The sequence below is a fragment of the Bos grunniens genome, chromosome 20 (genome assembly GCF_055505025.1).
Source record: "Bos grunniens cultivar Pamir isolate PY7600 chromosome 20, Bosgru_T2T1.0, whole genome shotgun sequence".
Taxonomy (NCBI): domain Eukaryota; kingdom Metazoa; phylum Chordata; class Mammalia; order Artiodactyla; family Bovidae; genus Bos; species Bos grunniens.
Window position 1 is genome coordinate 68,773,901 of NC_141184.1, and position 26,805 is coordinate 68,800,705.

Genomic DNA, 26,805 nt, shown 5'->3' on the forward strand with positions numbered 1-26,805 from the left:
ACAGTAAGGCCAACCTTTCATGTCTTATCAGAAATAAAGGGAATAATATTTATTATAAGCCTGAACCATGAAGACAGAGCAGTGAGATACCAAAGCCATCTGACAGTGACAATCTCAAATTAATAGCCTAGTTACCATCCATCACAAGTTGCAAAGGCCTTCTCCTTGTCCTGAGTTTGCGTTGAGTTGCAGCCCCCACAGTAAAAGGAGTTTCTATGGCAAGATGAAAACCAGCTGCTCCTCACCCTCTGAAAATCTATAGTTTAGCATCTAGAACCGTTTTGGGTGGCTCAAGAAGGCAAGTGGCTTTGAATCTACATTTTAATTGGATGCCTCTGCTTCTCTTAACGGAGAAGGCAATGGCACCCCACTCCAGTACTTTTGCCTGGAAATCCCATGGATGGAGGAGGCTGGTGGGCTGTAGTCCATGGGGTTGTGAAGAGTTGAAAACGACTGAGCGACTTCACTTTCACTCTTCACTTTCATGCATTGGAGAAGGAAATGGCAACCCACTCCAGTGTTCTTGCCTGGAGGATTCCAGGGACGGGGGAGCCTGGTGGGCTGCCGTCTATGGGGTCGCACAGAGTTGGACATGACCGAAGCGACTTAGCAGCAGCAGCAGCAGCAGCAGCTTCTCTTAAAAATTAAACGGAGGCAGAAGGACTGGGTGCTAGCAGCGCCCGGAACTGCTTGCTGGGGCTACCTACTCCTTCTGAAGGAATAGCTCTGCAGGCAGTAATTGCACAGCTTAATTCTTCTAGACTAAACCACTTCAGATTTATGCCAGTGAAAAGCAAACGTTGTTTGTAAGTCATTTAATTGTGTTACTGTCTCTCAACTTTATCAGACGCTGCTGAGGCAGAGAGGTCTATGTGCAGTCCTGTGGGATGCTTCACAGAGCTCCCAGGCTCGTTTGAAATGCCCACAGCTCAGAGCTCCAACACTGCTTTTCCAGACAAGACTAATAACAAACTACTAATTTAACAGGTTCAAATGGTATTTGTCTCAATCCGGGATCCACATTGAAGGCTGCATCTCCCACAAATTCACCACCTTGATCGCAGAGCCATTAACTAGTCAACACTGAGCCGCAAACCTGGTTTATTATGTTCTTTGGTTAAATATTGTTTCTACACCCTTTCAGAGCATTATAAGAACAAAGATAATAATATTATATAGAAAGACTGAAAACACATCTTTTGCTTTTTTCAGTGAAAAGGCTGAATTTACATTGTTTGTGCACTATTATAAATTCTTATAATTAGGCCAGACTTATAAAAAGGTAGGGTTTTTGTTGTTGTTTGTTTGTTTTGAAAAATAGATTCTCCTGGGCTAGCCAACATCACTCTCCTGGGATCCAGACCCACGAGTCTCTGGATGAAGGCCTCTCGGCACTTGGGCAGAAGTCCAGTCAGCTCATCATGTCCAGCGGCTCGGTGCTGCCGTCACTACGCAGGGCCTCGGCCATGTCTCTTCTGAAGACGGAGAGGTTCTGGGTGAACCTGTGGGAAGAGGAAGAAGGGCTTGAGTGCAGTGGCAAAGCTGAAGCTGTGTGAGCCCCTGGTGGCGGGGTTCAGGACCCAGGAGGGGCCCTGGCTGAGCTCCCTCCTCCCATGCCACGGCCACTATAGCTCCTCCCCTTCCCCTTCCAGAGAACGAGGGCTATCAGCAAAGACACTAATCATTCTGAGGGGTGTGTTCTGCGGTTATACCATTTAAGAATTGTTTTTAAAAGTTGAATTACACATAGGTAGTAACGAATATAAAGAAAAGAACCAAAGCTTATGTTGTGTTTACATATAAATTCATTTAATCATCATAAGACTTCCCCAGAGCAAGTGATTAGGATCGTCATTTGTGGGTGAGAAAACCAAACTCAGTGCTGCCAAAAGAGGGGGCACTGGGTAAGACCGCCTGGGCTCAGATCCTGACTCTATTACTTCTTAACTGGGTGGTCTCAGACGAACACTTAACCTCGGTCTTGGTACCCCATGTGACAGCTACCTTATGGGACTGTGAGAAGTAAGAATTGACTGAGTTAAGAGAGACAGTGCCTAAGCACTCAGCATCCTGCCTGGCATGTGGAGAACACCGTCCTTGCTGGCTAGTACTCTCACTAAACACGGGACTCACAGAGCCGCTCAGGAGGTGGTACTCAAACTCCCAAGCCTCGGGCGAAACAACTTCCCCCTTGGGGCATCTAGCAAGGCACCTCCCCTTCCTTCACTAAGTCTCTTCTCCTCCTAACCTGGAGGCTGCCCCTATTTGCCTGACAGAGGATCTTGGCGCAGAACAAGCAGTGAAGGGAACATGTCCACAGAGTCCATCTGACTTGGCCTTGTATTATCAAAGCCCAGGTTCTGGCCTGTGGCTATGGGGCAATTAATAATTTGCATTTCAATTGCATACCATTTGAATGCTACCACATTTTATAAAAGGATGGGGCAAGAATTTTTTTTTCCCCTGAAAACATTTTTCTCTCTCCATCATTCATTATGTCTGTCTCTGCCACTAGAAGCTCCATGAGGGCAAAAAAACCTGGAACTGTTAGTTCCCCACTGGTATCCCCAGTGCCTGGCACATAGCAGATTCGCAACAAACTTTTGTGAACAAATGAATGAATGAATGAATTCAAGCACAGGTGACATCTGTGTTCCTCATCAAGACCTCACGGGCAGCCTACCTGTCTCTGTTCTTGCCAAACCAACCGCATAACTAAAGGTCAGACAGAGGAAGGAACTACTTACTCACTCACTGTTTATTCTATGTCCTAGGCACCACGTTGACTATATTCTGTCATTTAAATGTCACAACCAATTATCACCATCTTTCTTTTACTGGTGAGAAAACTGAGGATCAGAGAAGTCGACTGCCTTACTCACTGCCACACAGCTTATAAAGGAATAAAATTTAAATTGGAATCTGTCTGACCTCAAAGTCCATGTTTGTTCAAATGTCAGGAAGCCTTTCTTTGTCCTTCATAGCAATTATAACTCTTTCTTTCTTTTAACCTTTCAATAAGTTATTTTTTCTGTGGGATTATAAAATGCTTAAGGGCAAAAGTTGCACTTTATTCCCCAGTGGCTCAGTGGTGAAGAATCTGCCTGCAATGCAGGAGACACAGGAGATGTGGTTCAATCCCTTGGTCGGGAGGATTCCCTGGAGGAGGGCATGGCAACCCACTCCAGTATTCTTGCCTGGAGAATCCCATGGACAGAGGAGCCTGGCGGGCTATCGTCCATGGGGTGGCAAAGAGTTGGACACGACTGAAACAACTTAGCACGGACGCGTGCATGCACCCTTTACAGTGCCTAGCATGCTGCTTGGAAGAAAGCAAATACCCATACTGGATGGAACTAAACTGAGCCGAGGATTACAAGGTGTAATAGAAAAGCCACATCAGTGCGTGAGCTGTGTTCAGTGCAATCCTGGAACATCCATCTCCCTGAGACGCTGACTACTGGGCGTCGCTCACCTGTCTCTGTTCTTGACAGACAGGTTCTGCTCCACTCCTTCCATCAGGTTCCTGAAGCACTGGGCAAGGACCTCCTGCTTGGGGAGAGGCTGGCTGTTTATCAGACCTGCCCTCAGTTCACCGAAATACTGTTGGGAGACAGAACAAGTGTCAGAGGTCTGGCTCCAAACTGGGCCTGAAGAAAGCTGTGGGGGCGGGGCCAGACCAGCTCTGAAGGGCTCAGGGCTCCTAACTCTCAAACGGGCTTTGGTCTGGGTCCACTGTGAACATTAAGCCTCGAGAGAAAACCAGAGCAATAGAGATGCTCCTGACTATAAACTGTATTATCCCCTCTCATAAAATCTCTTGCTATAATTGTTTTATTGCCACAGAACAATTTAGGCTGATGGAGTCCTCGCCTCCTGGGTGGGGGATCAAGCACATAAAGGCCTTCCTCTTCTCAACACTCAGAAAGGCTGAAAGAGGAACGGCCTCTTAGGGTGAGGAAAGAACTTAGCCAGGGAGCACCTGGGTAGCTGAGGCCAGGCCCCAGGTCCTGCCTCCTGCTTCTCCGCCCCCCAAGGCTTCAGTGAGCTGCCTCTCAAACCGCCTCAGGCTCTGTGCACCCAAGCTTCTGTACTCCTGGGTCAGGGCGGGTCTGTTCGGCTGAGGAAGGGCACCTCAGGTGCTCACTTAGTTCTGGGAGAGCTGTCTGCCACCAAGAAAAACCCGTCACGCCTGGCCACAAAGAACCGCACAGCCCTTTTCTCTCCGCTGACGACTGTGGGCTTTTACACACACACTCTCACACTAACAGCAGCCCCTAATCATCGGAAACAGCCTAATTTCAGCACAAAGACGACATTTTGCTAGTCATGTGTTTATCCTTCCAGGCCCAAACAGCATGATATTTAATTTTCATCATACATTAAAACAGCTCACATCAAAAACACACATAATTAATATGTAGTCAGACTAATACTTAAATACTATATATCAGAAGCATTATACTTAAACCACAATGTCTTCCTGAACAAGATTGGGAATGCACAAAACTACTTATTTTTCCCTTTTATAATGATGCAGTGACTCACACCAAATAGAAAATTATTAGTTTTTCATCCCAAACCATGAAATATTGCCTCCATCAGTAAAGTATAATATTGTGATGTCATAAGCTTTTTCTAAACACTGAATTTGCCCTTATTCCCTCTCAATCATTTTAAAAGAACTGCTCTCTTTTATAGAGCTTGGATTTAAATCACAATAACACCGAGGGAAGATGAATGACAGTGCTATTGAATGTGGCTAAAATTGGATACTTCAGCACAGGTGAATGATGAGACAGCTCTTCTCTTTTTGATATATTTTCTTCTTCTATTAGTTTCCTTCCAAGGCTGGGATTTCAGTTTGAATTTTAATGTATGCGGCTGTCTCTAATCTCACTGTCTTTTCCCCAGTACTCTCTGATTGTATAGACAATTCATTCTCCCGAGCAGTAATGCACTGTTCCTACTGACTGCTGGGGAGCCAGGGGTGGGTTCAAGGGGAAGCTGGAGAACCTGGGAGGCAGCCCAGAGTGGTGCGTGCACTCAAGGGCTAGAGACGCACGTCCTGGATAGAGGGTGCTGCCTCTGTATTCGGGGGACTGCTACCATTGAGGGCAGTGGTCAATGGGCATCAGGAAGGAGGCCCAGGAAAGGGCAAAAGAGATTGTTGCCCAGCATCTCCTGGAGCAGGGAAGGGAGTGAGGGTGAGCTGGAAGCACTGCTGAGCTAACCACCTGCCCAGTGTGGGGGCTCTGGGTTCCAGAAAAGCTAGCCTGAGGTGTCCACTTAGCTGAAGGAGATCTGAGGGCCCTGGGGAAGGGCCTTCTGGGGGAATACGGCCTTGTCCTGGGTGCTCAAGGTGCCCGCTCACGCTCAGCTGGCCCCCGTCTCTCTCACAGCCTGGCCTGGTGTCTGGCTGCACCCTCCTCCTGCGGTTGCCTCCTGGGGACCTCCCGGCAGCCACACTCACCTTCTCATTGAGCAGGATGAGCCCCAGGAGAGGCCTGGACACTGACCACTGGTTCCGACAGTCTTCAAAGACAATGGTGTTCATGAGGACGGACATCATCTATAAGAGAGTCACATGATGACACTGGCGCCCTGGCTTGAGATTGCCCCAACCCCAGGCCTTCTGTGTGCTCACCTGCTGCCCACCACATCCGGCCACCAGCCATGAGGGCACTTGCTGGACAAACAGCTTTGACTCTGGAAGCCTATACTGCTGCCTATGGGAACTCTTGGCAAAGACTCTCAGCTCCCTGAGGAAGAGTTGCCCCTACTGAAACATGTGGTGAGAACCTTCTGGGTGGGAGAAGTCAGAGGCCACAGGCCCAAGGGGATCAGTTCCTGCCTCTCAACCCAGACGTGCTTTCCTCTCTACTGGGTCACCAAGCAAGAAGCTCAGCTCACTGTTGAGGCTCCCATTTCACCAAAGACACGGTCAAATTATAGAGGGGCCACATCTCTCCATGACCCCTTCACGCAGATGGAGAAAGGGAACCCAGCCCATGTCACCCTGGGAGTCACGGTTCCTGCTGGCTCAGGCTGTTAAAAATCTTTTCATTCGTTCCTCATACACTAAACTTACTCATTTACTCACTTCACTCCTACATCGCTTATTTTTTTAAAATCTTTATTGAATTTGTTACAATATTATTTGTTTGCTGTTTTGGTTTTAGGCCACAAGGCACGAGGGATTTAGCTCCCCGACCAGGGATTGAACCTACACCCTCTATATTGGAAGGCGAAGTCTTAACCACTGAACCACCAAGAAAGTCCTACTCCTGTATGTCATACTCATCCATTTTCTTAAATTCCAAGTCTGCAAGATGCCTGGGAGGAGGTAAGAGAACACAGACATCTACCACAACCTCTGTTCTTGAGGAGCTAAAAGCTTCCTGGGACAGACTACTCCTTAGAGGTAACAGGAACCAGGGCTGGGCAAAGATGCTGTGGGTCAGCGGCGGGAAGATGGACACTTCTGGGTCCTTGAGAATCAGGGAAGACTCCATAGAGAAGGCCACGGTTATGGAGTTCATCATAAATGTGTTCTAAGCAGAGACAGCAGCAAAAAGGGAGACTGGGCAAGAACACAGAGGGTTTTGCAGTGGTAAGGAATGCAGTGTGGTAGAGAGAAGAGAGGTGGGCCAGAAGCAAGACCTCAGTACAGGCTGGGAGACCTCGATGGAGAATCTGGCCATTTGCACCTAAAGAGAGACATGCTCAGATCTGTACTTAGGAAAGCTCCCTCTGGGACACATGGACTGTGCAGGTGAAAGAACAGGAGGGAGGCCAGAGATGAGGCTGCTGCAGCAGTCCTGGCAGAGAGCGATGAAGCAAGCTCTGGTCGCCCATGTGAAGCGGATGCTACAGGTCCTGCTTCTTGGACACTAGACCCCTCATCTCCAGTCCTTCCTGTTTCACTGCTTCAGAGCTCCTTTCCCTGAAGGAAGGCAGGGGAGACAGCAATTATGTGGCAGAGTCTACTACACACAACACCCCTGACTAGGCTTTGGTGACATCTGGCTTTGTCCTCTGGCCTTTTTGCAACCCAGTTTACCCTGTGATCTTGGGCAAGGCACGGAACCTCTCTCTCTCTGTGTCTTAGTTTCATTACCCATAAAGAGGGAAATGATAATCCAGTACAAGGAAGCTCAGGGAATCAAATGAGATGGTAGATATAAAAAGTGCTGCAAAGAGTGAAAAGTGTTATAAACATTTAAGGTGTGTGTGAGTGTGTGCTCAGTCATGTCTGACTCTTTGTGACTCCATGGACTGTAGCCTGCCAGGCTCCTCTGTCTATAGGGATTCTCCAGGCAAGAATACTGGAGTGGGTTGCCATGCCCTCCTCCAGGGAATCTTCTCAACCCAGGAATCGAACCCAGGAGTCTCCTGCAATACAGGAGGATTCTTTACCGCCTGAGCCACCAGGGAAGCCCATTTAAGGTATATATGTACAAACAACACTGATGGGCTCTAAGCAGCTGCTGTCCCACACGTCATCGTCATCATCCTGACAGGCCGACTGTGAATGAAAGCTGCCATTGCACATTTATGGTGTGTCCAGTGTCCTGAGGAGAGGCTGGGTCTTATGCTGGCATGTTGGACATCATTTGCAGATCACGTGTTTCTGTATACAATCTAACAAGCCACCCAAAGTCAGAGAGCCACAAATTAAATTGACAAGCAAAACTAACAGATCTGCGGAGACAGCCTAAAATATTACGGGCTTCACAATCTGAAGGCGGAATGGGTATGTTAATGGAAAAGATGGAAGTTAGAGGCACCAAAGTCCTCCGGTAACTGACAAAGCATGCTGAAGTGATGTGCCAATTACTTTATACGGTTCTCCCGTGGATTCATTTGTCTGAATGCATGTATTTATGTCTGTAATAAGTAAGGGGATGTTTGAATAAAATACTTTTCTAAAAATAAAGTTGGCTAAAACAGATGACTTTTTTTCCTTTTTTACTCTTCTGGAAAAATGGAAATTAGTGAGCAAATCCACTCAAAGGGTATTGACATGGCAACTCATTTCCACAGTTCTTTTTTCTAATAATCTGAGAGGATATGGGGAAACAATTCAATCAGTGTAGCAAATCCCTTTGGAGAAAGGTCCCCCACCCCCATATGGAAGAGTCCTGGGTGAAATGCTTAAGTACCTGCTCCAGGTACTGTGGAATCTCTCATGGTTATGGATGGAACAAGTCAAGACTGAAAGGACAGAGCTCTTGCCTGCTCTGCTGCAGCCCACCCCAGCCTGCGCTGAGTCCAAAGCACCATCAGCGCTGAGTATGTGGGGGCCGCAGGAGCGGGCCTCACTCTGCCAGCCTCTGCTCACCACCTACAGGCATGGCTGGAATGGCCATCTCAAACTGGCCCATCCCAGGCTACATTCTCCAGAGCCTGTGTCCAAAGAGCATACACATTGTCCACTGTATTATCCTAAGCAGCTAGTCTGCCCAACCAGGGAATGGACCACTTGGGAAAAGCAGACAACTCACTGTCTCAGGTGCTGCCCTTCCCAAGAGGCTTGGGCTAAGTTTGTAGAAAATTTCTATCAGTGAAGCAAAACCAACATTGGTTTGGTAGGGACAGACAGGAGCCAGTCAGAACTAAGGCCAAATCTGGCCTGCCACGTATGTAACCTGGGATGCTGGTCAAGTTGTTTGTCTTTTCTGAGGCTTTATTTCTTTACATATAAAACGAGAGATTATGACAACTGCTTTGCAGGGCCACGGTGAAGACTGACTTCCTTCACAGGTTCTCAGTCATCGCTGGTGCTCCTTCGCTCCCACCATGGTTGCCCCGCCCGGCCTGACCCAGTGGAATCTCATGGCTCCAGGAAGCACCCAATTTCATGTCTTGATTATGGACAGATAACCCAGATTATATTCTCCTCACAATTATCTGACCTCACTGGGAGTTGCAATAAAAGTAAAAACAATATCCTCTACCTCCTGCAGCCAAAAAAAAGCTAAAATAGAAAACAGTACAAAAATCAGTTCTGTTTGGTCTGGCACATGTATTAGTATGGATTTTGAGTGATAGTGCTTCTGAAAACTTGTAACCTTCTAAATAAAACATGAAGCTACTCGACGAATATCTGACCTGGAAAAATAAAACAAAGCAGTGCTGTGTTACCTGGACCTCTGTTCACTCCTCAGCTCTCCTACGTTTCTGCCCTAAAACGGGAAGTAAAGCACAAGCGCAAGGCACAGTGGACTTGCCTGTTCACACGCGCGGGCCCACTCTCCCCCTCCAGCAGGCTCTCACTGCAGACGCTGACGAGGTGTCAGCACAGATGTGGCTTGTGCTGGACGTACTCTAAGGACATTGGAGGTTCAATGGGTCTAGAAGCTAGGAGGAGAAGGATGGCTGAGAGCTGTGGCTCGAGTGGGTACTGGGTGATGACTGCAAGGGGGTGTTAGGGAGATTGGTCTGCGACCTCCTACCATTCTGGGACCATGGGGGACATTTCTCTGTACCCCTCCTGCTTTGTGTGGCATCTGGCACCTACCAGAAGCTCAGGAAAATAGCTACTGGGTGACAGAATGAATGCACAGATGAATAAATGAAAGAATGGGAAAGGATGAGTGAAATATCAACTAAAATATAAAGAGCTAAAGAGCTGAAAGGGAACTGTACAGAAAACAGAGAAGTTCTGGCCTCAGCCCATGGCTAAAACTGAAATTGGTGTATATCTAAATCAATACACTGTTCGTCTCCAAGGCTCTTCTTTTGTGTGCAGAGCCTGAGAGTGCTTCTAAGTCACTGTTGCTTCTCTAGCCAGCGGCTGCCTGGACGAGATCTCTAGGGCCTTTTAGGTCACCGAGGCTAAAGGCTGAGGCACCATCTTTCTTACTGACAGCCATTTCCACCTAAGAGTAAGCTGTGCCTGATGAGGTTTCTCTCTGCCGGACAGGAACAGATATGTTTGCAGAAAGCCCCTGGGTGCTCAGCACTCTGTGAGGCACAGGTACACACTGTCTGCAACCCCCAGCTAACCCTGAGGGAGACATTATCCCCGTTTCATAGTCTAAGGAGCTGAAGTCCTGAGCAAGTCAGGGACTTGCTCCAGGCATCACAGCTATCAGCTGCCATGATGTGACGTGGAACCAGGGCCCGTGCACAGGTCTGCCCAAGTCCAGAGGCTGCTGCCTGCCACTCTGAGGCTGCCCGTGGGCAGGGCCAGGCCTGTATGAGTGGCCATGGCTCCTTCGCCCACCCTCAGAGGGCCTCCCAGACGTGCTGCCCACGTGTGTGTCCTGTTTGGCCACTCGACCACTTGCTCAGGAGTCAGACAGCTACTGAAGCCCCTGTGATTAGAATCCAGGGAAGGGGTTCCTGGTGAGTCGGCAGGAGACCTTCTTGCCTCCCACCTAGCGTTTTTATAAGTCTGGATACCATAACTTCAGCCTCTCAAGATGAACAGCAGTAGACATAATTAATAGATTGTCTCTGGAAAATGGTCCATTGAACCATTGGTTTCACTCCTACCCAGGTATATAGCAATTTAAATAAACATAGGAGAAAGGATTAGGAAATTAAACTAATTTTCTTCAATTTAAAATACTCTCTATAGAGTGAACATTTTTCATTGTTAATATTCTTTGGGTATATTGATAAAACTAAAAAATATTCCACAAAATCTAAGAAACTCCTCTCAAACTCCTCTCTCTTACTCCCCATCCAATTCAGAAAGAGCACTGAACGTGCAGTGATGATAGGAACTCTGACCGACAGGGATCAAATCCTTCTGTATTCAGGGAGCCTCAGCTTTCCCCCCTCTCTCTTGGTTCAGGGCTGCATGACATTTTACTTACACTGCAACTTTGCTGCCTGTTGATCAGGGAAATGGGAATGGGACAAGAGTAATTTATTTGTCTTTTCCAAAAGGTGGTGGAAGGAGGGCCTGAGAAGGCAGCTTTGGTTTAGACAAAAGAAAGTGAAAGTGTTGTGTCTGACTCTTTGCGACCCCATGGACTGTAGCCCTCCGGGCTCTCTGTCCATGGGGATTTCCCAGGCAAGAATGCTCAAGTGGGTTGCCCTTCCCTTCCCCAAGGGATCTTCCCTACCCAGGGATGGAACCCGAGTCTCCCGCATTGCAGGCAGATTCTTTACCATCTGAGCCACCAGGGAAGCCCTTAAGACAAAAGGACAGACCAAAGGAAAGAGAGAGCAAGACGAAGCATCTCTGTACTGAGACTAGGCAGGGCCAGAGAGAGGAGGACAAGGCCAGGCTGATCAGGGCTGTGCCCAGGAGGGTGTGTCTGTAGAACAGGGTGCCTTAATCTGCTGGGTGGGGGGCAATAATAAGCAGGGGGGTAGGATATGAAATTACGTGTACTGCAGGCCAAGCTAGGTTGCCTTTGATTTTGAGGTAATGAGTTGCTGACATTTTGAGGAACACCTGATAAATGCAGCGAACACTTGAGGGAAGCTCCTGACTCTCGGGAATCCTCCGGCACCTGTAACTTCGGGAAGGCCAGGTGGGAGAGGAGGAGGACGGCTGGCCGCAGCAACAGCAATAACCACAGAACAAAAACGACAGTGCAGCAGAACCGGAAAAAGCAGAGAAGCCCTTGGCCTCTCTCCCACAGCCCCATGCCCTGGCTGAAGACCCAGGGTCTGGAAGAATCTGAATGTTCTGAAGGGGGAAACGCTTCCAGTTTTTCAGGGCTTGTGGAAGTAAGGGAGTTGCTGTCATTACCAAGTGCTGTTATTGAGGCCATGTGCGCAGCAAATATTGAAATGTGATCCTCCTCAAATTAGATACTAGTCATCTTTAGGGAAAAGGAATCAATTGTTTCTTCATTTGCTGTCTACCAATGTGACATTAGTGGAATGTTATGAGAAATGAAAGTGATGGACAAACAAGCAAATGTTCTTCTGCCTGGATTAACGAAGCCCAACCACCCAAAGATTTACATTAAATCTTTTAGTATGTGTACACATTAAGCACGTTCCTAAGTTCTCTTAGGGTCTTTGCAGCCTCATAATAGAAACAACTGTTGAGCACTTTAAATGAAAAAAAAAAAAAAAAAAGCAAATGAAATGTATGAGCTAAGTCTCTTTTTCAAAGCAACAAGATTGCAATCAATTACATAGGTGACCCATTCTCCTCTGAAAAATCATTTGGGAGTTCTGCCTCTTGGCCTTTGTACAATGCTAGCTTGCCTTTTTTTTTTTTTTTTTTTTTAACTACAGGACTGGTTAGCTCAGCTGGCTTTGGTCACATTAGCATTGCATGGTTCTGAATCCAAATGCAGAGCACCTCCTCCTCCACCCCCTCCTTACAGAAAGTTCAGGGATGTATTTTCTCCAAGTGATAAATTGCCTAGAATATTAAAAAACCCCTTCCGTCCACAGTAAAATCTAAGGACATACACAACCTAGTTTTGCTGTTGTTTCCATTTTCCCCATTACCAACATCACCCTTGGTTCTCAAAACATTCGTTTTAATCATAGTTTATTGGGGAAAGAATTATCTGCCAGTCTCCTAGCTTATAAGAAAGAAGATAAAGTTGGAATCAAACTTCAGGATGAATTAATTGAGAGTACTGCCTGCGATGTGTCTATTCTGAATGTTACAGTGCACATCACAATGAAAAGAGTTTTATTTTCCATGGTTGAAATAAATTACAATAAATAATTCAGTTCAATGGCAGAGATGTACTGGAGAGCAAGAGCAACAAAATTGACTACACTACACTGTGAGTCTCATTCTTGAATCTTCATTATCCATTTGAAACTTTTTACTGGTAGTAAATCATATTTCAAGTAGCTGCAGATCTCATAAAGCAGCTTGCTGCATTAAAATAAAACCAGAAAACCTGGGGCACTGGGAGGCTGCAGGGTTTGCCACTCAGCACTATTTGGGAAACTCTTTCTCACTCTTCTCTTGCCAACATCAAACAGAAAATTTTTTGATTTGATGTAAAAATTAAGCATCATTTGTCAAAAACATCCTCTAGGTAGGAATGCTTGGAGGATCTGTATGGAGAGGAATAGCTTTCAACTCCAGAGCCATTTTCCTCTAGTTTTTTCCAAGTGCCACTGTCATTTCCAGTTCATGGTATACTGTTTGAATGACTGCCTTACAATCATAGAACCTCAAACGTCCTACACAAGCCTCTGGGGGTCTCCAAATGAGCAAACGTGTAAGCTCAAGAGAGACTAACAAAGGCGTACGTGCTATGTTTCCTGTCTAAAAAGATGAGCCTGTCTTCACAGGAGAGCTAATTATTTAACTGGACTCTTAAAAGATACATATAGCATCATTGGGAAAGAAGGATACCTCAGGAAGAGAAAATAAAACGAGCAAAGGCAGAGGAGACAGGGCTTGGTGTATCTGAGGAATAATCAGGCTCTGTGTAGCAGGCTTTTCAGAGAGACCTTCTTTCGAGTGGAAAGGAACACAACTGGGGGTAGGAGAAGACTGGGCTGAGTCCAGGCTGCGAAAGGCCTTCGGTGTCATGCTGCATGAAGAAGCCAGTTTGGGCCAGTATGAACAGGGTAGTCTTCAAAGGACTTCTGAATAATGCTTAGGTCTGTGATTTAGAACAAAACTGATGGGAAACTGCGGGACAGCAATGCTGGGGAGCTGCTGGAGGCAGGGCAACGTGTTTAGACACTACTGCGCAAGCCCAGAGGAGAAAGGAGGAGGGCCTCGGAGATGGAGAGAAGCGGTCAGAATCCTCGACTGCTTATCCCATTTTCTGCCCAGCTAAAGAAATCTTTCCAAGAAATACAACCTGATACTGAAGCCACAGGTTGATTCAGAGCTTTGAGAACATGGCCTCGGATTCCAGACTGCCTGTGAGAGAAGGGGCTGGACACTGGAGTGCCCCGGCAGGGCTGTGTGTGGTGCAGGGTGGCAGACCCATGGTCCCACAGGGAGCTCGTGGGGTTAGGAGCAGTGACACGAACTCCACCCAGCGCCCACACCACACGGCAGAGATGACAACAAGCACGTTTATATTTAATATTCAGTGGTAAAATACTCTAACTGAGGCCATGCAAAATCAAAAAAAAGGGAGCGGGAAACAGCATGCTGCTTTATTGAACAGTCATCACAACATTTCCCAATGAATATCATATTTCACAACAGAACAGCATAAGGCATAATGACATGAGGGCATCTCAAGCCGTCCTCCAAGCAGAGTGCAGGGAATATTGTGCTTCATAATGAACACACTGTCCTTACAGGACAGTGCACAGTGTGAACAGTGTTCACAGTTGCATTGCCTTTCATCTGCCACTATATCCTCCCTGACTTCCTTAAGGGATCTGGTTACATGGACCTAAGAATCTCTATAACCAACAGTGGAGGGTTATTTTACCAACATGTTCAAATGATTTTGTGTGAGGAGAAAACAGTCTTTTTTGGGAAAATTCACTTGGCCCACAGAAGCATTTTCCATTAGAGTTTAATGTTTAAACCATCGAGGATGGCATGCTGTCTTTCAGATTTGAAGTTTTTATTTATAGATGTTGAACTGGCATAGAGACTGCTGGCCAAGCGTTTGGAGAGATGATTTAGAGATGTTACTGAAATTTGGAAGCTCTTTTATCCTAATAATTACACAGGGAGGCTAAAGGACGACAGTGACTGACAGTGCTGGGAAGAGAACCTCGTTCCTTGATGCAGTCAGACTTCACTGCCACCGGCTTCATGCCAGGCTCTGTCAGACCCTGAGGACGCACAGGTGAACGAGGCACAGTCCTAGCCTCCAAAGGGCCCAGGGAGGCGAGGCAACATGCTGTTTGTGACAGCGCAGTATAGCAAGTGCCACAGACAGACGCCTGCACAGGAGGCTCTCAGAGGCCAGAAGAGGGGGCGAACCCTGCCGAGGCAGGGAAGGCTTCACCGAGGACATTTCAACCTGCTGTAGAGAATAAGGTAGTCAAGCGGGAAGAAGGGCGAGCAGGTGCAAAGGCTTGCAGAAGTGTCTGGGGAATGACGAGCAGCTCTGTGGGAGGGCCACTGAGAGGGTGTGTGTGGAGTGGTGGTGGCAGAGGAGGCTGGTGAGGTAGGCAGGGGTCTGATGTGAAGGGCCTTGTCCTGTGTGCTAGAGAATGTGGGCTTTAGCTTGCAGGAAATGGGGTACTCTTTAAGTTGACTGACCCTTCCACGCACTCATGTGGAAGGGAAAATGGTGCGGCCCTTTAGGAGGCTGAGCCATCTGAGGTCTCCCAAGAAGATGCAGTTCTTTCCTCTTCTAGGATCGGGGGGCCACAGACACAGAAGGCTACCTGCTTGGCCCCAGTAAGGACACATCTCGGCCCCAGTCCTGTTGGCTCTGTTGCCAGCATCCTGAGAAATGGCACTGCCATTACTTCCCTTGGCCCACAGCACATAACTTAATAGTGTCCCCTGTCAGGAATGGTTCTCCTTGTCAGGAAGCTTTTTATTGATGTTCAGCCTTCATCTTCTCTTTCTTAATATTATCCCATTATGCCAATACTCCATTGTGCCATGCTAAGTAATTCCCTTTCCTCCTTGGCATTTACATCTTCCGAGTATTTATAGACTTATCAAATGCCCCATTTAGTTGTCACTTAGGCAGGCTATACATATTTAGCTTCTTTAATCTGGGCCCATAAGCCAGACTTTCCATTCTCCTAAATCACTTGAGTTACTTTCCTTCAGGTTTCTGTCAATTTGCTTCCAGCCTCTTGGTAATGCAGGGGGCTTGGGAGGAAGACGGGGTCGGGGAGGGAGGGCTTGCTCCCTTGGTGGGATAAGAACAGTTCACCATCTGCTGAGGGTGGAACTTCTCCCTTAAAGTACAAACTCCAAAACAAGCCAGGCCTCTAGAGAAGCTCTAAATGCCTCGTTATCTGCTTGTTTCACCTGCATACATTTCCAGCCAGGAACATTCTATTATTGACTCTTACGTGCTAGGTGCCCACATGCAACACATCTGTGAGGGGTACTTATTATGTGTCAGGTACTGTGCTGGAGACCTCTCCTTCCTTCTTTTCTCCCCTCCTCTTCATTTCTTAGACTTATTCATTGCTCAAAGAATTACTGAACTCCTACTGTGTGTCAAGCACTGTGGTACAGAACTGAATAAAACGTGGTCCCTGTGGCCGTAGAGAGCTCATGCAGCCTAAGTATTTATTCATCTCGTATTGCCCACCCATCAAGTTGTTTCCTTCCCATCTTAAGGGTCACAGAGAAATCAGTGCACTCAGCTCTCACTGGCGCTCTTGGTTGCCTGAGAGGATCCTCCTTGTCCTGTCTAAGCGAGCTGCCACATGACACACGGGCGTCAACGGAGCCCCTGCTTAGTGCTCTCCTGTGCTGGGTCTCTCTGGGGCCTAAGAGATTCCTCTTCAGGCCTGGTACTTCTATCACTCCTCCTTCTTGGCATTCGATATTCACGTGACTGCAACTAAATATGTGCTTGAATGTTTTTGTTTTTCCTTTCCATGATACTGATGTTCCAGGTTATGGAGTAACAGATGGCTGAAGGAGCGATGCAGTGGGAGACATCTGAGTTCTGGGGAGTCTGGGGAGTCTGGGCATGAGACCACAGCAAGGAGCACTTCAGCCACTTGATCCAGGGGCTACTCCACACAAGGTATAGAATCCCCCTGGCTGCGGTGCTGCTATCCTCAAAGAGGTGAGGAAGCTATTGCAAGGACACAGTTCAGTTCAGTTCAGTTCAGTCACTCAGTCGTGTCCGACTCCTTGCAACCCCATGAATCACAGCACACCAGGCCTCCCTGTCCATCACCAACTCCTGGAGTTCACTCAGACTCACGTCCATCGAGTCAGTGATGCCATCCAGCCATCTCATCCTCTGTCGTCCCCTTCTCCTCCTGCCCCCAATCTCTCCCAGCATCAGAGTCTTTTCCAAGACTCTTCGCAAGAGATGGCCAAAGTACTGGAGTTTCAGCTTCAGCATCATTCCTTCCAAAGAAATCCCAGGGCTGATCTCCTTCAGAATGGACTGGCTGGATCTCCTTGCAGTCCAAGGGACTCTCAAGAGTCTTCTCCAACAACACAGTTCAAAAGCATCAATTCTTCAGCGCTCAGCTTTCTTCACAGTCCAACTTTCACATCCATACATGACCACTGGAAAAACCATAGCCTTGCCTAGGCAAAGTAATGTCTCTGCTTTTGAATATGCTATCTAGGTTGGTCATAACTTTTCTTCCAAGGAGTAAGCATCTTTTAATTTCATGGCTGCAGTCACCACCTGCAGTGATTTTGGAGCCCCTCAAAATAAAATCTGACACTGTTTCCACTGTTTCCCCATCTATTTCCTATGAAGTGATGGGACCAGATGCCATGATCTTCGTTTTCTGAATGTTGAGTTTTAAGCCAACTTTTTCACTCTCTTCTTTCACTTTCATCAAGAGACTTTTTATAGTTCCTCTTCACTTTCTGCCATAAGGGTGGTGTCATCTGCATATCTGAGGTTATTGATATTTCTCCTGGCAATCTTGATTTCAGCTTGTGCTTCTTCCAGCCCAGGATTTCTCATGATATACTCTGCATAGAAGTTGAATAAGCAGGGTGACAATATATAGCCTTGAGGTACTCCTTTTCCTATTTGGAACCAGTCTGTTGTTCCATGTCCAGTTCTAACTGTTGCTTCCTGACCTGCATACAGATTTCTCAAGAGGCAGGTCAGGTGGTCTGGTATTCCCATCTCTTTCAGAATTTTCCACAGTTTATTGTGATCCACACAGTCAAAGGCTATGGCATAGTAAATAAAGCAGAAATAGATGTTTTTCTGGAACGCTCTTGCTTTTTTTTAGGAAGTAGGAAAACTGATATTCAAAACCAGGTCTACTGACTACAAAATCTTTCTGCTTTGATTGTTGTAAAGTAGAAAGTCCTCAACAAATACAGAATTTACAATTAAACAGCTCTGAAAGGAGGATGGATTTTCATTGGTCTGAAAGCAGTTACATCTGTATTTTCCTAAGCATGGCAAGGGATACAGAATTAACATGCAAGAGTTCTTCTGGGTTGCAAAGCACACAAAGCCACATTATCTCATGAAGGGCCAGAGAAGCAGGTTACCTTTACCTTGTTCTTCAAGTCAACCAAATAAGTCTTCCTTGACATACCATATGAACTCACTGCTGCAAAAATGGCCACTGATAGTTAAAAGTTTCCAAGAGTTAAAGACAAATGAATACGAAGGTTGAAGTCACCGCTCCAGCACATTAATATACTTTGAGAAAATTTCACATAATTTACCCTTCAAGTGCTATGTGAAAAATCGGCAATAACTGTAAAATGAATAAATTATGCCATCATTAAACATCATACTGTGCCATTCTTTCAAGAAATTCAAAAGAGTTTCTCGTAGCACGCACAGTGCCACTAAGAGGAATGAAGGCGGGGGAAGCTCTGTTACCCTTGAATAAGGCTGAAGGAGTAACAAGAAATGCCAGGGATGAGAGGAGGTTAAGGCCCCGGGAGGTTCTCGTACGGCGGAAACCGTAAAACCTAGAGACAAAAAAGCCTTGTGTTCTGTGTGTGCGTGAGTGCTACGTGGCTTCAGTCAGGGCCAACCCTTTGAGACCCTATAGACTATAGCCCTCCAGGCTCCTCTATCCATGGGGATTCTCCAGGCAAGAATACTGGAGTGGGTTGCCATGCCCTCCTTCAGGGGGTCTTCCTGACCCAGGGATCAAACCTATGTCTCTTACATCTCCTGTATTGGTAGTTGGGTTCTTTACTACCAGAGCCAGTGGGAAGCCCCAAGTTATATTCCAAGCACTGTTATTTAGTGGCTCTGTCTTTGGGCAAGTTATTTTGTCCCTCTGTTTTGTTATGTTCGTACTTTTTGTCCACATCCCATGGCATGTGGGTCCCTGACTAGGGACCAAACCCGTACCCCCTGCATTGAAAGGTGGAGTCTTAACCACTGGACTGATGGGGATGACTCCATTTCACCTCTCTGAACCAATGCATACTTTATCCATACAGGTACTGTGGGATTGAATTTGTTCATGTATCTATCCCTCTCAAATTAAAAAGTATTCGTATTGGCCCTATCTACCCATTAGTCCATCCTAAAGGAAATCAGTCCTGAATACTCACTGGAAGGACTGATGCTGAAGCTGAAACTCCAATACTTTGGCCACCTGATGCGAAGAGCTGACTCATTGGAAAAGACCCTGATGCTGGGAAAGACTGGAGGCGGGAGGAGAAGGGGACGACAGAGGATGAGATGGTTGGATGGCATCACTGATGCAATGGACATGAGTTTGAGCAAACTCTGGGAGTTGGTGATGGACAGGGAAGCCTGGCGTGCTGCTGTCCATGGGGTTGCAAAGAGTCGGACACAACTGAGTGACTGAACTGAACTGAACACATTAGGGTTGTTGTGAGAATCCGGAGAGACATTAGGTATGAAGACAATATACACATGGAAAGAGTTACGGAGTTTCTTTTCATTCTTGCCATTGCAAGGTAAGGCTTGGAGCTTACAGAAAGAACAAGTGAGAAAAAGTCAGATTGGACCCATGAGTAAAATCCACATCACACCATGCCCCCATCCAGTCCAGTGAGTCTGGAACTCTCATTCACAGAAAGAACTCTAACAAAAGCAGAACACAGATGGGACTAGGAAGATGCAGGTACTCTGGCTTAAGTCATGGCCTTAAAATCAAATCATCTTGTGAAATGAAGTCTTGGGCTTGGGATTTCTTGGAAAGGATATTTTTCACATTTATAATTATGAACACTAGGGAAATGGACAAGGATGGGAACATTAAAAAGTAGTATCTATGTATTATTTTTCAAAATGAAGCTACTTTTACACATTTATTGAATACCTTCTCTGTGCTAGGTGAGTCTGTACTCATGGGTTCATTCTGCCCTCACAACTTCCAAGTCAAGGGCCCTTTCACTATGCAGATAGTGACTACTTCAGATAAAAGGGGTGACTTCCGGGCCCTACACTAGGCAGTGCAGTCAGGCCTCTCAAGGGCTTGGGACTGGGACAAGCACTCTGGGGGGTTCTCTCTCAGTCTCTCTCTGTGGGCCTGCCTGGCTTCTGCAGATCCTTCCGTCATGTTGGCGGCTCTTTTCTCTTGCTGCAGACTGGCTACCTCCATGAGCATACGGCAGGGAATGGCTGCCCCACGGCTCTTGAATTTTCAAGTTTTCAATTCAGCTGAGGCTGACCATTATCTTTTAAATGCTAGTTTCTAAATCCAGGGAAGATGAGCCAGTTTGGGTCAAGTGTTTCCCTCTCGTCCAATCAGTACTCAAAGAAAGGAGCCCTTGGCTCAGTTAAGAATTTATGAATGAACGTGTGTGCCTCCCCTTGCTTATCCTACATCCCTCTCAAGCCTGTTTCCAGGCCATTTAAAAGTTATATGGTATAGTGGTTAAGAGCAGAGGTTCTGCTACTTATTCGTTGTGTGGTATTGGGTGAACTGCTAGAGCTGCAATTACAGTATTTTGAACATAAAGTGGAGATAAAAATATACGCCTCACAGAGTAATGAGACAAACAGAAACACACACACACACACACTGGAATATATATGTGTATATATGTGTGTGTGTATATATTAATATATATATAAAGCACTTAACATAAAAACCAAGCATATAAAAAAAAAAAAACCAAGCATATAATAATTATTTCTACTTCTTTTTCATCATAATCATTAAACTTTTCTTTGAATCTGAGGTTGCCCTTCTATGGTGACCTCTCTGGTTCTAGCAACCCTGCAGTAAATAAGACTTCTGTTACATGATGGAGGAGAAGGCTAAATCTTTAAGGAGTGGGTGTAAAGATTCTTCTGCTTTGGAGTGGAAGGATGTGGAAATAATCCTAACCCAATCTTTTTTGGCCAAGGGAGTCTGCTCCTCTGTGATGCCCATACAAGTTTAGGATCCTTCTGGTGAGCCCTGGGTTGGCCTGGATGTGACACAGTAAGACGACCTCAGGTGTCATCTTCACATGTCATAGAAACACAGCTCAGAGCAGGAAGATTGAACTTGTGTCAAAACTTGGGAGTTACAAATGAAATCCAAAATTTCTTCCATTTGTGAAATATGGATAAATGTTACTACCTGTGCTGTATTCGCATAAAAAAGACAGATGTCATCTGCTATGCTTTCTTTTCCTATGAATTCTTCAAAATACAAAACAAAACAAAAAATCACTGAGAGTTAGAAGAAAAAGAATCATCCTTTTAGAAATAGATTGTTAAACGCTTTTCCAGAGTTAGTGTCAGTATTTAATCTATGAATTAAGAAATTTTCCTTGGAGAGGCTTTAAAAAAGAATGCATTTCAGTGAACTCTTTTTTGTGTTAATTTACAATAAGAGATAATTGTGCCAATCACTATTAATGGAGGGGCTAAAAACTATCTTGTCTGCCATTTGCCATGCCGAGTGAGAGATCTTACAAAGCATATCTAATAATCACTGGGCTAAACCTGTTTTCCTCATGAAATGCTATCTGCTTTCCATGGGTGTGAAGGAAAAGGAATGGTGGTTGTTCATTTTTTACTACATTTCTGCTATTCTGAGAACATTTGCTGCAGAATACTAGTAAAACTGCACTAAACTGTAGATAAAAGAACACTGACAGATTGCAGTCACTTCAATTCATAAAGAAAACACTTGGAGCCCCTGGGAATGCCAAATCAAGCCACTGGCACCCAATGACTCTATGTTAAGTCACAAAGTACATCATATTTTTTTCAGTTTAAACACAAAGGCTAATGGATGTGTAACTTATTTATTTCAAATTCTTCTTTGTGAAGCTGGCTCTTCTTTTTTTAGCTCCTTGGAAAACACTGTAATTCCCCTATTCTATAAACACACAAATATAATTGTAAAATGACATCGTTCTGTTTTCATTTAATTACCCCTGAAAATGCTTTCTATTTAATATTCATTACTCAAAAGCTAATTTAAAAGAGAAAGAGATGCGACTTATTCAAAAAGATGTACTGTCATTCATAGCAATAGTTATCTAATATACAGAAGTTAATAAAGCAGATTAATCTGCAAGTCCCCTCAAGCCATTCTTGAGTTTTGGGCAACTGCCTCCTTGACCTTTCACCTTCCCGCTGCGCACCAGCAGCAGGTGCCAGCTGTGCAGCAAGCGCGGCCGGCACTGAACGCACAGTCTGCCCTTACTCTGCTTCTGACCAGCAGCTGACCCTGCAGGAGTGATTGTCTCTGGTGCCGGCCTAAAGGCTACATAAACCAGCAGCAGATAAACAAAAGACTACACACACCAGCTGCCTCGCCTAAGGGTACCATCCTGGGCGGACACCTCCACTCCTTCTCCAGCGTACCAAATCGCTCCTTGTTTGTTTCCATACATGCATTTCACCCTTGTTATTTTGTGCAAGAGGCAGGCATAGGAGAAAACCCCCCAAAACAACGACGACAAAAAAACCCCATCCCTTCCCTCGAACTTGACTTTTGAGTACTCCATGTCAAACTGTGCCATTATGATGCTAATCCAGGCCTGATTTAGCAACTTTAATAAGAGGCTAAACCCTCTTGTAATTAGATAATAAAATTTTATTATGTATTTTAATATTAAAAGTCTTAAAATCAAACTCTTCAAATCATACACTGGTACAGAACTAAGGTACTTAAATATCACAGCCCCAGAAAATGGGAGCTTGAAAAAGCACATTGTAGCTAATTTTTCATTCTCAGAAATGTAAACATGGAATTCCTATGTGGTAGCAGTGAAGCTCCAACACTCTTAATTACGTGCAGGGAAGAATGAATCTATTCAAGTATGAAGCACACTGTACCATTTCCAGCAACAGCATGAGATGGTTTTGACAGTTATTTCTTGGATACAAATTACACAAGTATAAAAACAATCCCCATAATGATTAAATGCGGTTATGTACATAGGAGAATACCAGTGCAAATGGTAACATATTTAAATGGTTTTCCTTCATTAAAAAAATTATATATGATATTAAACCATCAATCACTGCTGAAGCACTGGAGTTTAGACGCATTGTCACTGGTTGAAATAAATGACCTGGAGACAGAATTCTGGCTCACTCAATATGGTGTCTTTGCCGTTGCTTAGTCACCCAACTCTCTGCTGGTTTGGCTACATCTGGTGGATTCTATCCTTTTCAATTAATAAGGCAAGTTACGCTATCAGTGGGTTACATCTTTGAACTGTGCTTAGAGGTAGACAAACACATGTCCTAGAGAAAAAAACAAACCCACAAATGCTCTCTGTTCTGTCAGCCATTTAGAACAATATTTGAAGTACCTTTTTTTTAAACCCATGTTTAAAATTTTCCTATGTAATTTCAGCAGTTATTATATAGTATACAACAATATACTCTTAGCATTACTATTTATTTTGTTAAGTAGTAGTTTATAACCATATTAGATTTGATGTCTAAAGTCACTGTCTGCAGACTGCACTTCTAAACATATTTTTTTGGGTTTGCTGTGCAGACATTCACTGACCATCACAAGGCTTCAGGCTCTGCCAGGTGTGAGGTCAAGTATCAGGACAGAGGTGATTTGGGGGAAAAAAGGTACTGTGTAAAGGCAACAGGATTATAAGCAGGTTTCTATTTTAAAATACCATTTTTTGTTACAGGTGAAATAGTCATTCAACAAATATTTCTATAACAAAGATTACACAAAAAAGGCAAAGAAATGGTATATAACAAAGGATTTGGACCAGAATTATCCTTTTAAAGATGAACAGAGAAATGAGTTCAGAGTATCAAAGATAAAAGCCATTTTAATTAAAAATTAGTGTTCTATTTTTAAAATCATTAACTTCAACTTTCTACACTGATCTTTAGGGATAGTGATCACAAATTCATCATTCTTAAAGAGTTTTAGTGCCTTTTGGACTTTTGCTCCCTGGCTATTAACTATGTACTTCCGTGCAGCCCTGCTCCTCTTTCATTTCAGTTCAGTTGCTCAGTCGTGTCCAGCTCTTGGCGAGCCCATGGACTACAGCACAGCAGGCTTCCCTGACCATCACCAACCCCCAGAGCTTGCTCAAACTCACATCTGTCGAGTGGGTGATGCCATCCAACCATCTCATCCTCTGTCGTCCCCTTCTCCTCCTGCCTTCACTCTTTCCCAACATCAGGGTCTTTTCCAATGAGTCAGTTCTTCGTATCAGGCAGTCAAAGTATTGGAGTTTCAGTTTCAGCATTAGTCCTTCCAATGAATATTCAGAACTGATTTCTTTTAGGACGGACTGGTTGGATATCCCTGCAGTCCAAGGGACTCGCAAGAGTCTTCTCCAACACCACACAGTTCAAAAGCATCAATTCTTCAGCACTCAGCCTTCTTTATGGTCCAACTCTCACATCCATACATGACTACTGGAAAAATCATAGCTTTGACTAGATGGACCTTTGTTGGCAAAGTAATATCTCTGTTTTTTTAATATGCTCTCTAGGTTGGTCATCGCTTTTCTTTCAAGGAGCAAGTACCTTTTAATTTCATGGCTGCAGTCACCATCTGCAGTGATTTTGGAGCCCCCTAAAATAGTCTCTCACTGTTTCCATTGTTTCCCCATCTATTTGCCTTGAAGTGATGGGACCAGATGCCATGATCTTAGTTTTCTGAAAGTTGAGTTTTAAGTCAGCTTTTAAACTCTCCTCTTTCACATTCATTAAGAGGCTCTTTAGTTCCTCTTTGCTTTCTGCCATAAGGGTAGCGTCATCCACATATCTGAGGTTACTGATAATTTTTCCTGGCAATCCTGATTTCAGCTTGTGCTTCATCCAGCCCAGCATTTCACATGATGTCTTCTGCATATAAGTTAAACAAACAGGGTGTCAGTATACAGCCTTGATGTACTCCTTCCCCAATTTGGAACCAGTCTGTTGTTCCATGTCCAGTTATAACTGTTGCTTCCTGACCTGCATACAGGTTTCTCAAGAGGCAGGTCAGGTGGTCTGGTATTCCCATCTCTGTAAGAATTTTCCACAGTTTGTTGTGATCCACACAGTCAAAGGCTTTGGTATAGTCAATTAAGAAGTAGATGTTTTTCTGGAACTCTCTTGCTTTTTCTGTGATCCAATGGATGTTGGCAATTTGATCTCTGGTTCCTCTGCCTTTTCTAAATCCAGCTTGAACATCTGGAAGTTCATGGTCCATGGTCCATGTTGAAGTCTGGTTTGGAGAATTTTGAGCATTACTTTGCTAGCGTGTGAAATGAGTGCAATTGTGCGGTAGTTTTGGGATTGAAATAAAAACTGACCTTTTCCAGTCTTGTGGCCACTGATGAGTTTTCCAAATTTGCTGGCATGTTGAGTGCAACACTTTAACAATATCATCTTTTAGGATTTGAAATAGCTCAACTGGAATTCCATCACTCCCACTAGCTTTGTTCATAGTGATGCTTCCTAAGGCCTACTTGACTTCACATTCCAGGATGTCTGGCTCTAGGTAAGTAATCATACCACCATGGTTATATGGGTCTTGAAGATCTTTTTGTATAGTTCTTCTGTGTATTCTTTTTTTTTTTTTCATATTTCTTAATGACAAATTTCTTAAGATTTAATTTGTGCTTCTGTGTATTCTTGCCACCTCATCTTAATGTTCTGCTTTGGTTAGGTCCATACCTTTTCTATTCTTTATTGAGCCCATCTTTGCATGAAATGTTCCCTTGGTATTTCTCATTTTCTTGAAGAGATCTCTAGTCTTTCCTATTTTATTGTTTTCCTCTATTTCTTTGCATTGATCACTGAGGAAGGCTTTCTTATCTCTCCTTGCTATTCTTTGGAACTCTGCATTCAGATGGATGTATCTTTCCTTTTCTCCTTTGCCTTTCACTTCTCTTCTTTTCTCAGCTATTTGTAAGACCTCCTCAGACAACCATTTTGCCTTTTTGCATGTCTTTTTCATGGAGATGTCTTGATCACCACCTCCTGTACAATGTCACGAACCTGCATCCATAGTTCTTCAGGCACTCTGTCTATCAGATCTAATCTCTTGAATCTATTTGTCACTTCTACTGTATAATCGTAAGGGATTTGATTTAGGTAATACCTGAGTGGTCTAGTGTGGTTTTCCCTACTTTCTTTTAAGTCTGAATTTTGCAATAAGGAGTTCATGATCTGAGCCACAGTCAGCTCCCAGTCTGTTCCTCTTAGATACTTTGATTTGATCCTAAGTAATTAGATTACACACACACACACACACACTTGACCAAAGTTAACTTTATTTTTGCCTCAAACTATCTTGCTATTTTGAAAATTAAAAAAATATATATTTGGGGGATGTTAGATGAGTTTAATTGCCCCTTATTGAATGCTTTCTACATGCAAAGATACAACTCAAATGTGATAAAATTTCCTCTTTAAGTTTCAGTAAAGACCTAAGTATAGGGTCATATATAAAAGCAAAATAATGGCATCTTGTTAAAACAACAAATTTTAAAAGTATGCTTTAAGAATTATTAAAACATCAGAGAGAAGCAAAAATATCACTGTTGCAAGGCCTCATAAGAGGGCTGAGAGAAATGTAAGGGGTCGTGCATGAAGAGATCTTAGTTCTGAAATTCTCTAAGATTACAGAATACAGAGGTGAAAAAAATGGAAGCCAAACATACAGTGTTGGCCTGCAGAGTAATATTATTTTTCAATCAGTGACCAACATTTTTAAAACTAGATTTCTGGCTTCTCCTTGGGAGGGAATCTCTATACATCTGGCAACACTGGGTCTTACCACCTTACAGGGCAACAATTAGCTAGAAGCTGTTTGGAGACTGCCCCCTTTAAACAGGGATGTACACTGAACATAGCTTTCATTACTGTCTACCTCCATCAAGTTTCC

At 44.6% G+C, this 26,805-nt stretch overlaps 1 protein-coding gene across 19 annotated transcripts in view; it reads right to left on the bottom strand.

Moving 5' to 3' along the window:
- Positions 1-1,084: 1,084 nt before the first annotated feature.
- RANBP17 (RAN binding protein 17) overlaps positions 1,085-26,805 on the bottom strand; it is a 368,523-nt gene continuing 342,802 nt past the window's right edge. For 15 of the 19 annotated variants that reach the window (XR_015148584.1, XR_015148583.1, XR_015148579.1 and 12 more), the window contains 3 exons: positions 5,474-5,572; positions 3,476-3,603; positions 1,085-1,502 (listed from right to left, as the gene is read on the bottom strand). Coding sequence is in view for 11 of the 19 variants with exons in the window: in XM_086361108.1 (XP_086217234.1) it covers positions 1,412-1,502; positions 3,476-3,603; positions 5,474-5,572 (318 nt within the window). In the remaining 8 variants the exon portion in view is untranslated. The remainder of the gene's footprint in view (positions 1,503-3,475; positions 3,604-5,473; positions 5,573-26,805) is intronic. The other 4 variants (XR_015148578.1, XM_086361112.1, XM_086361109.1 and 1 more) reach the window with 1 other exon arrangement.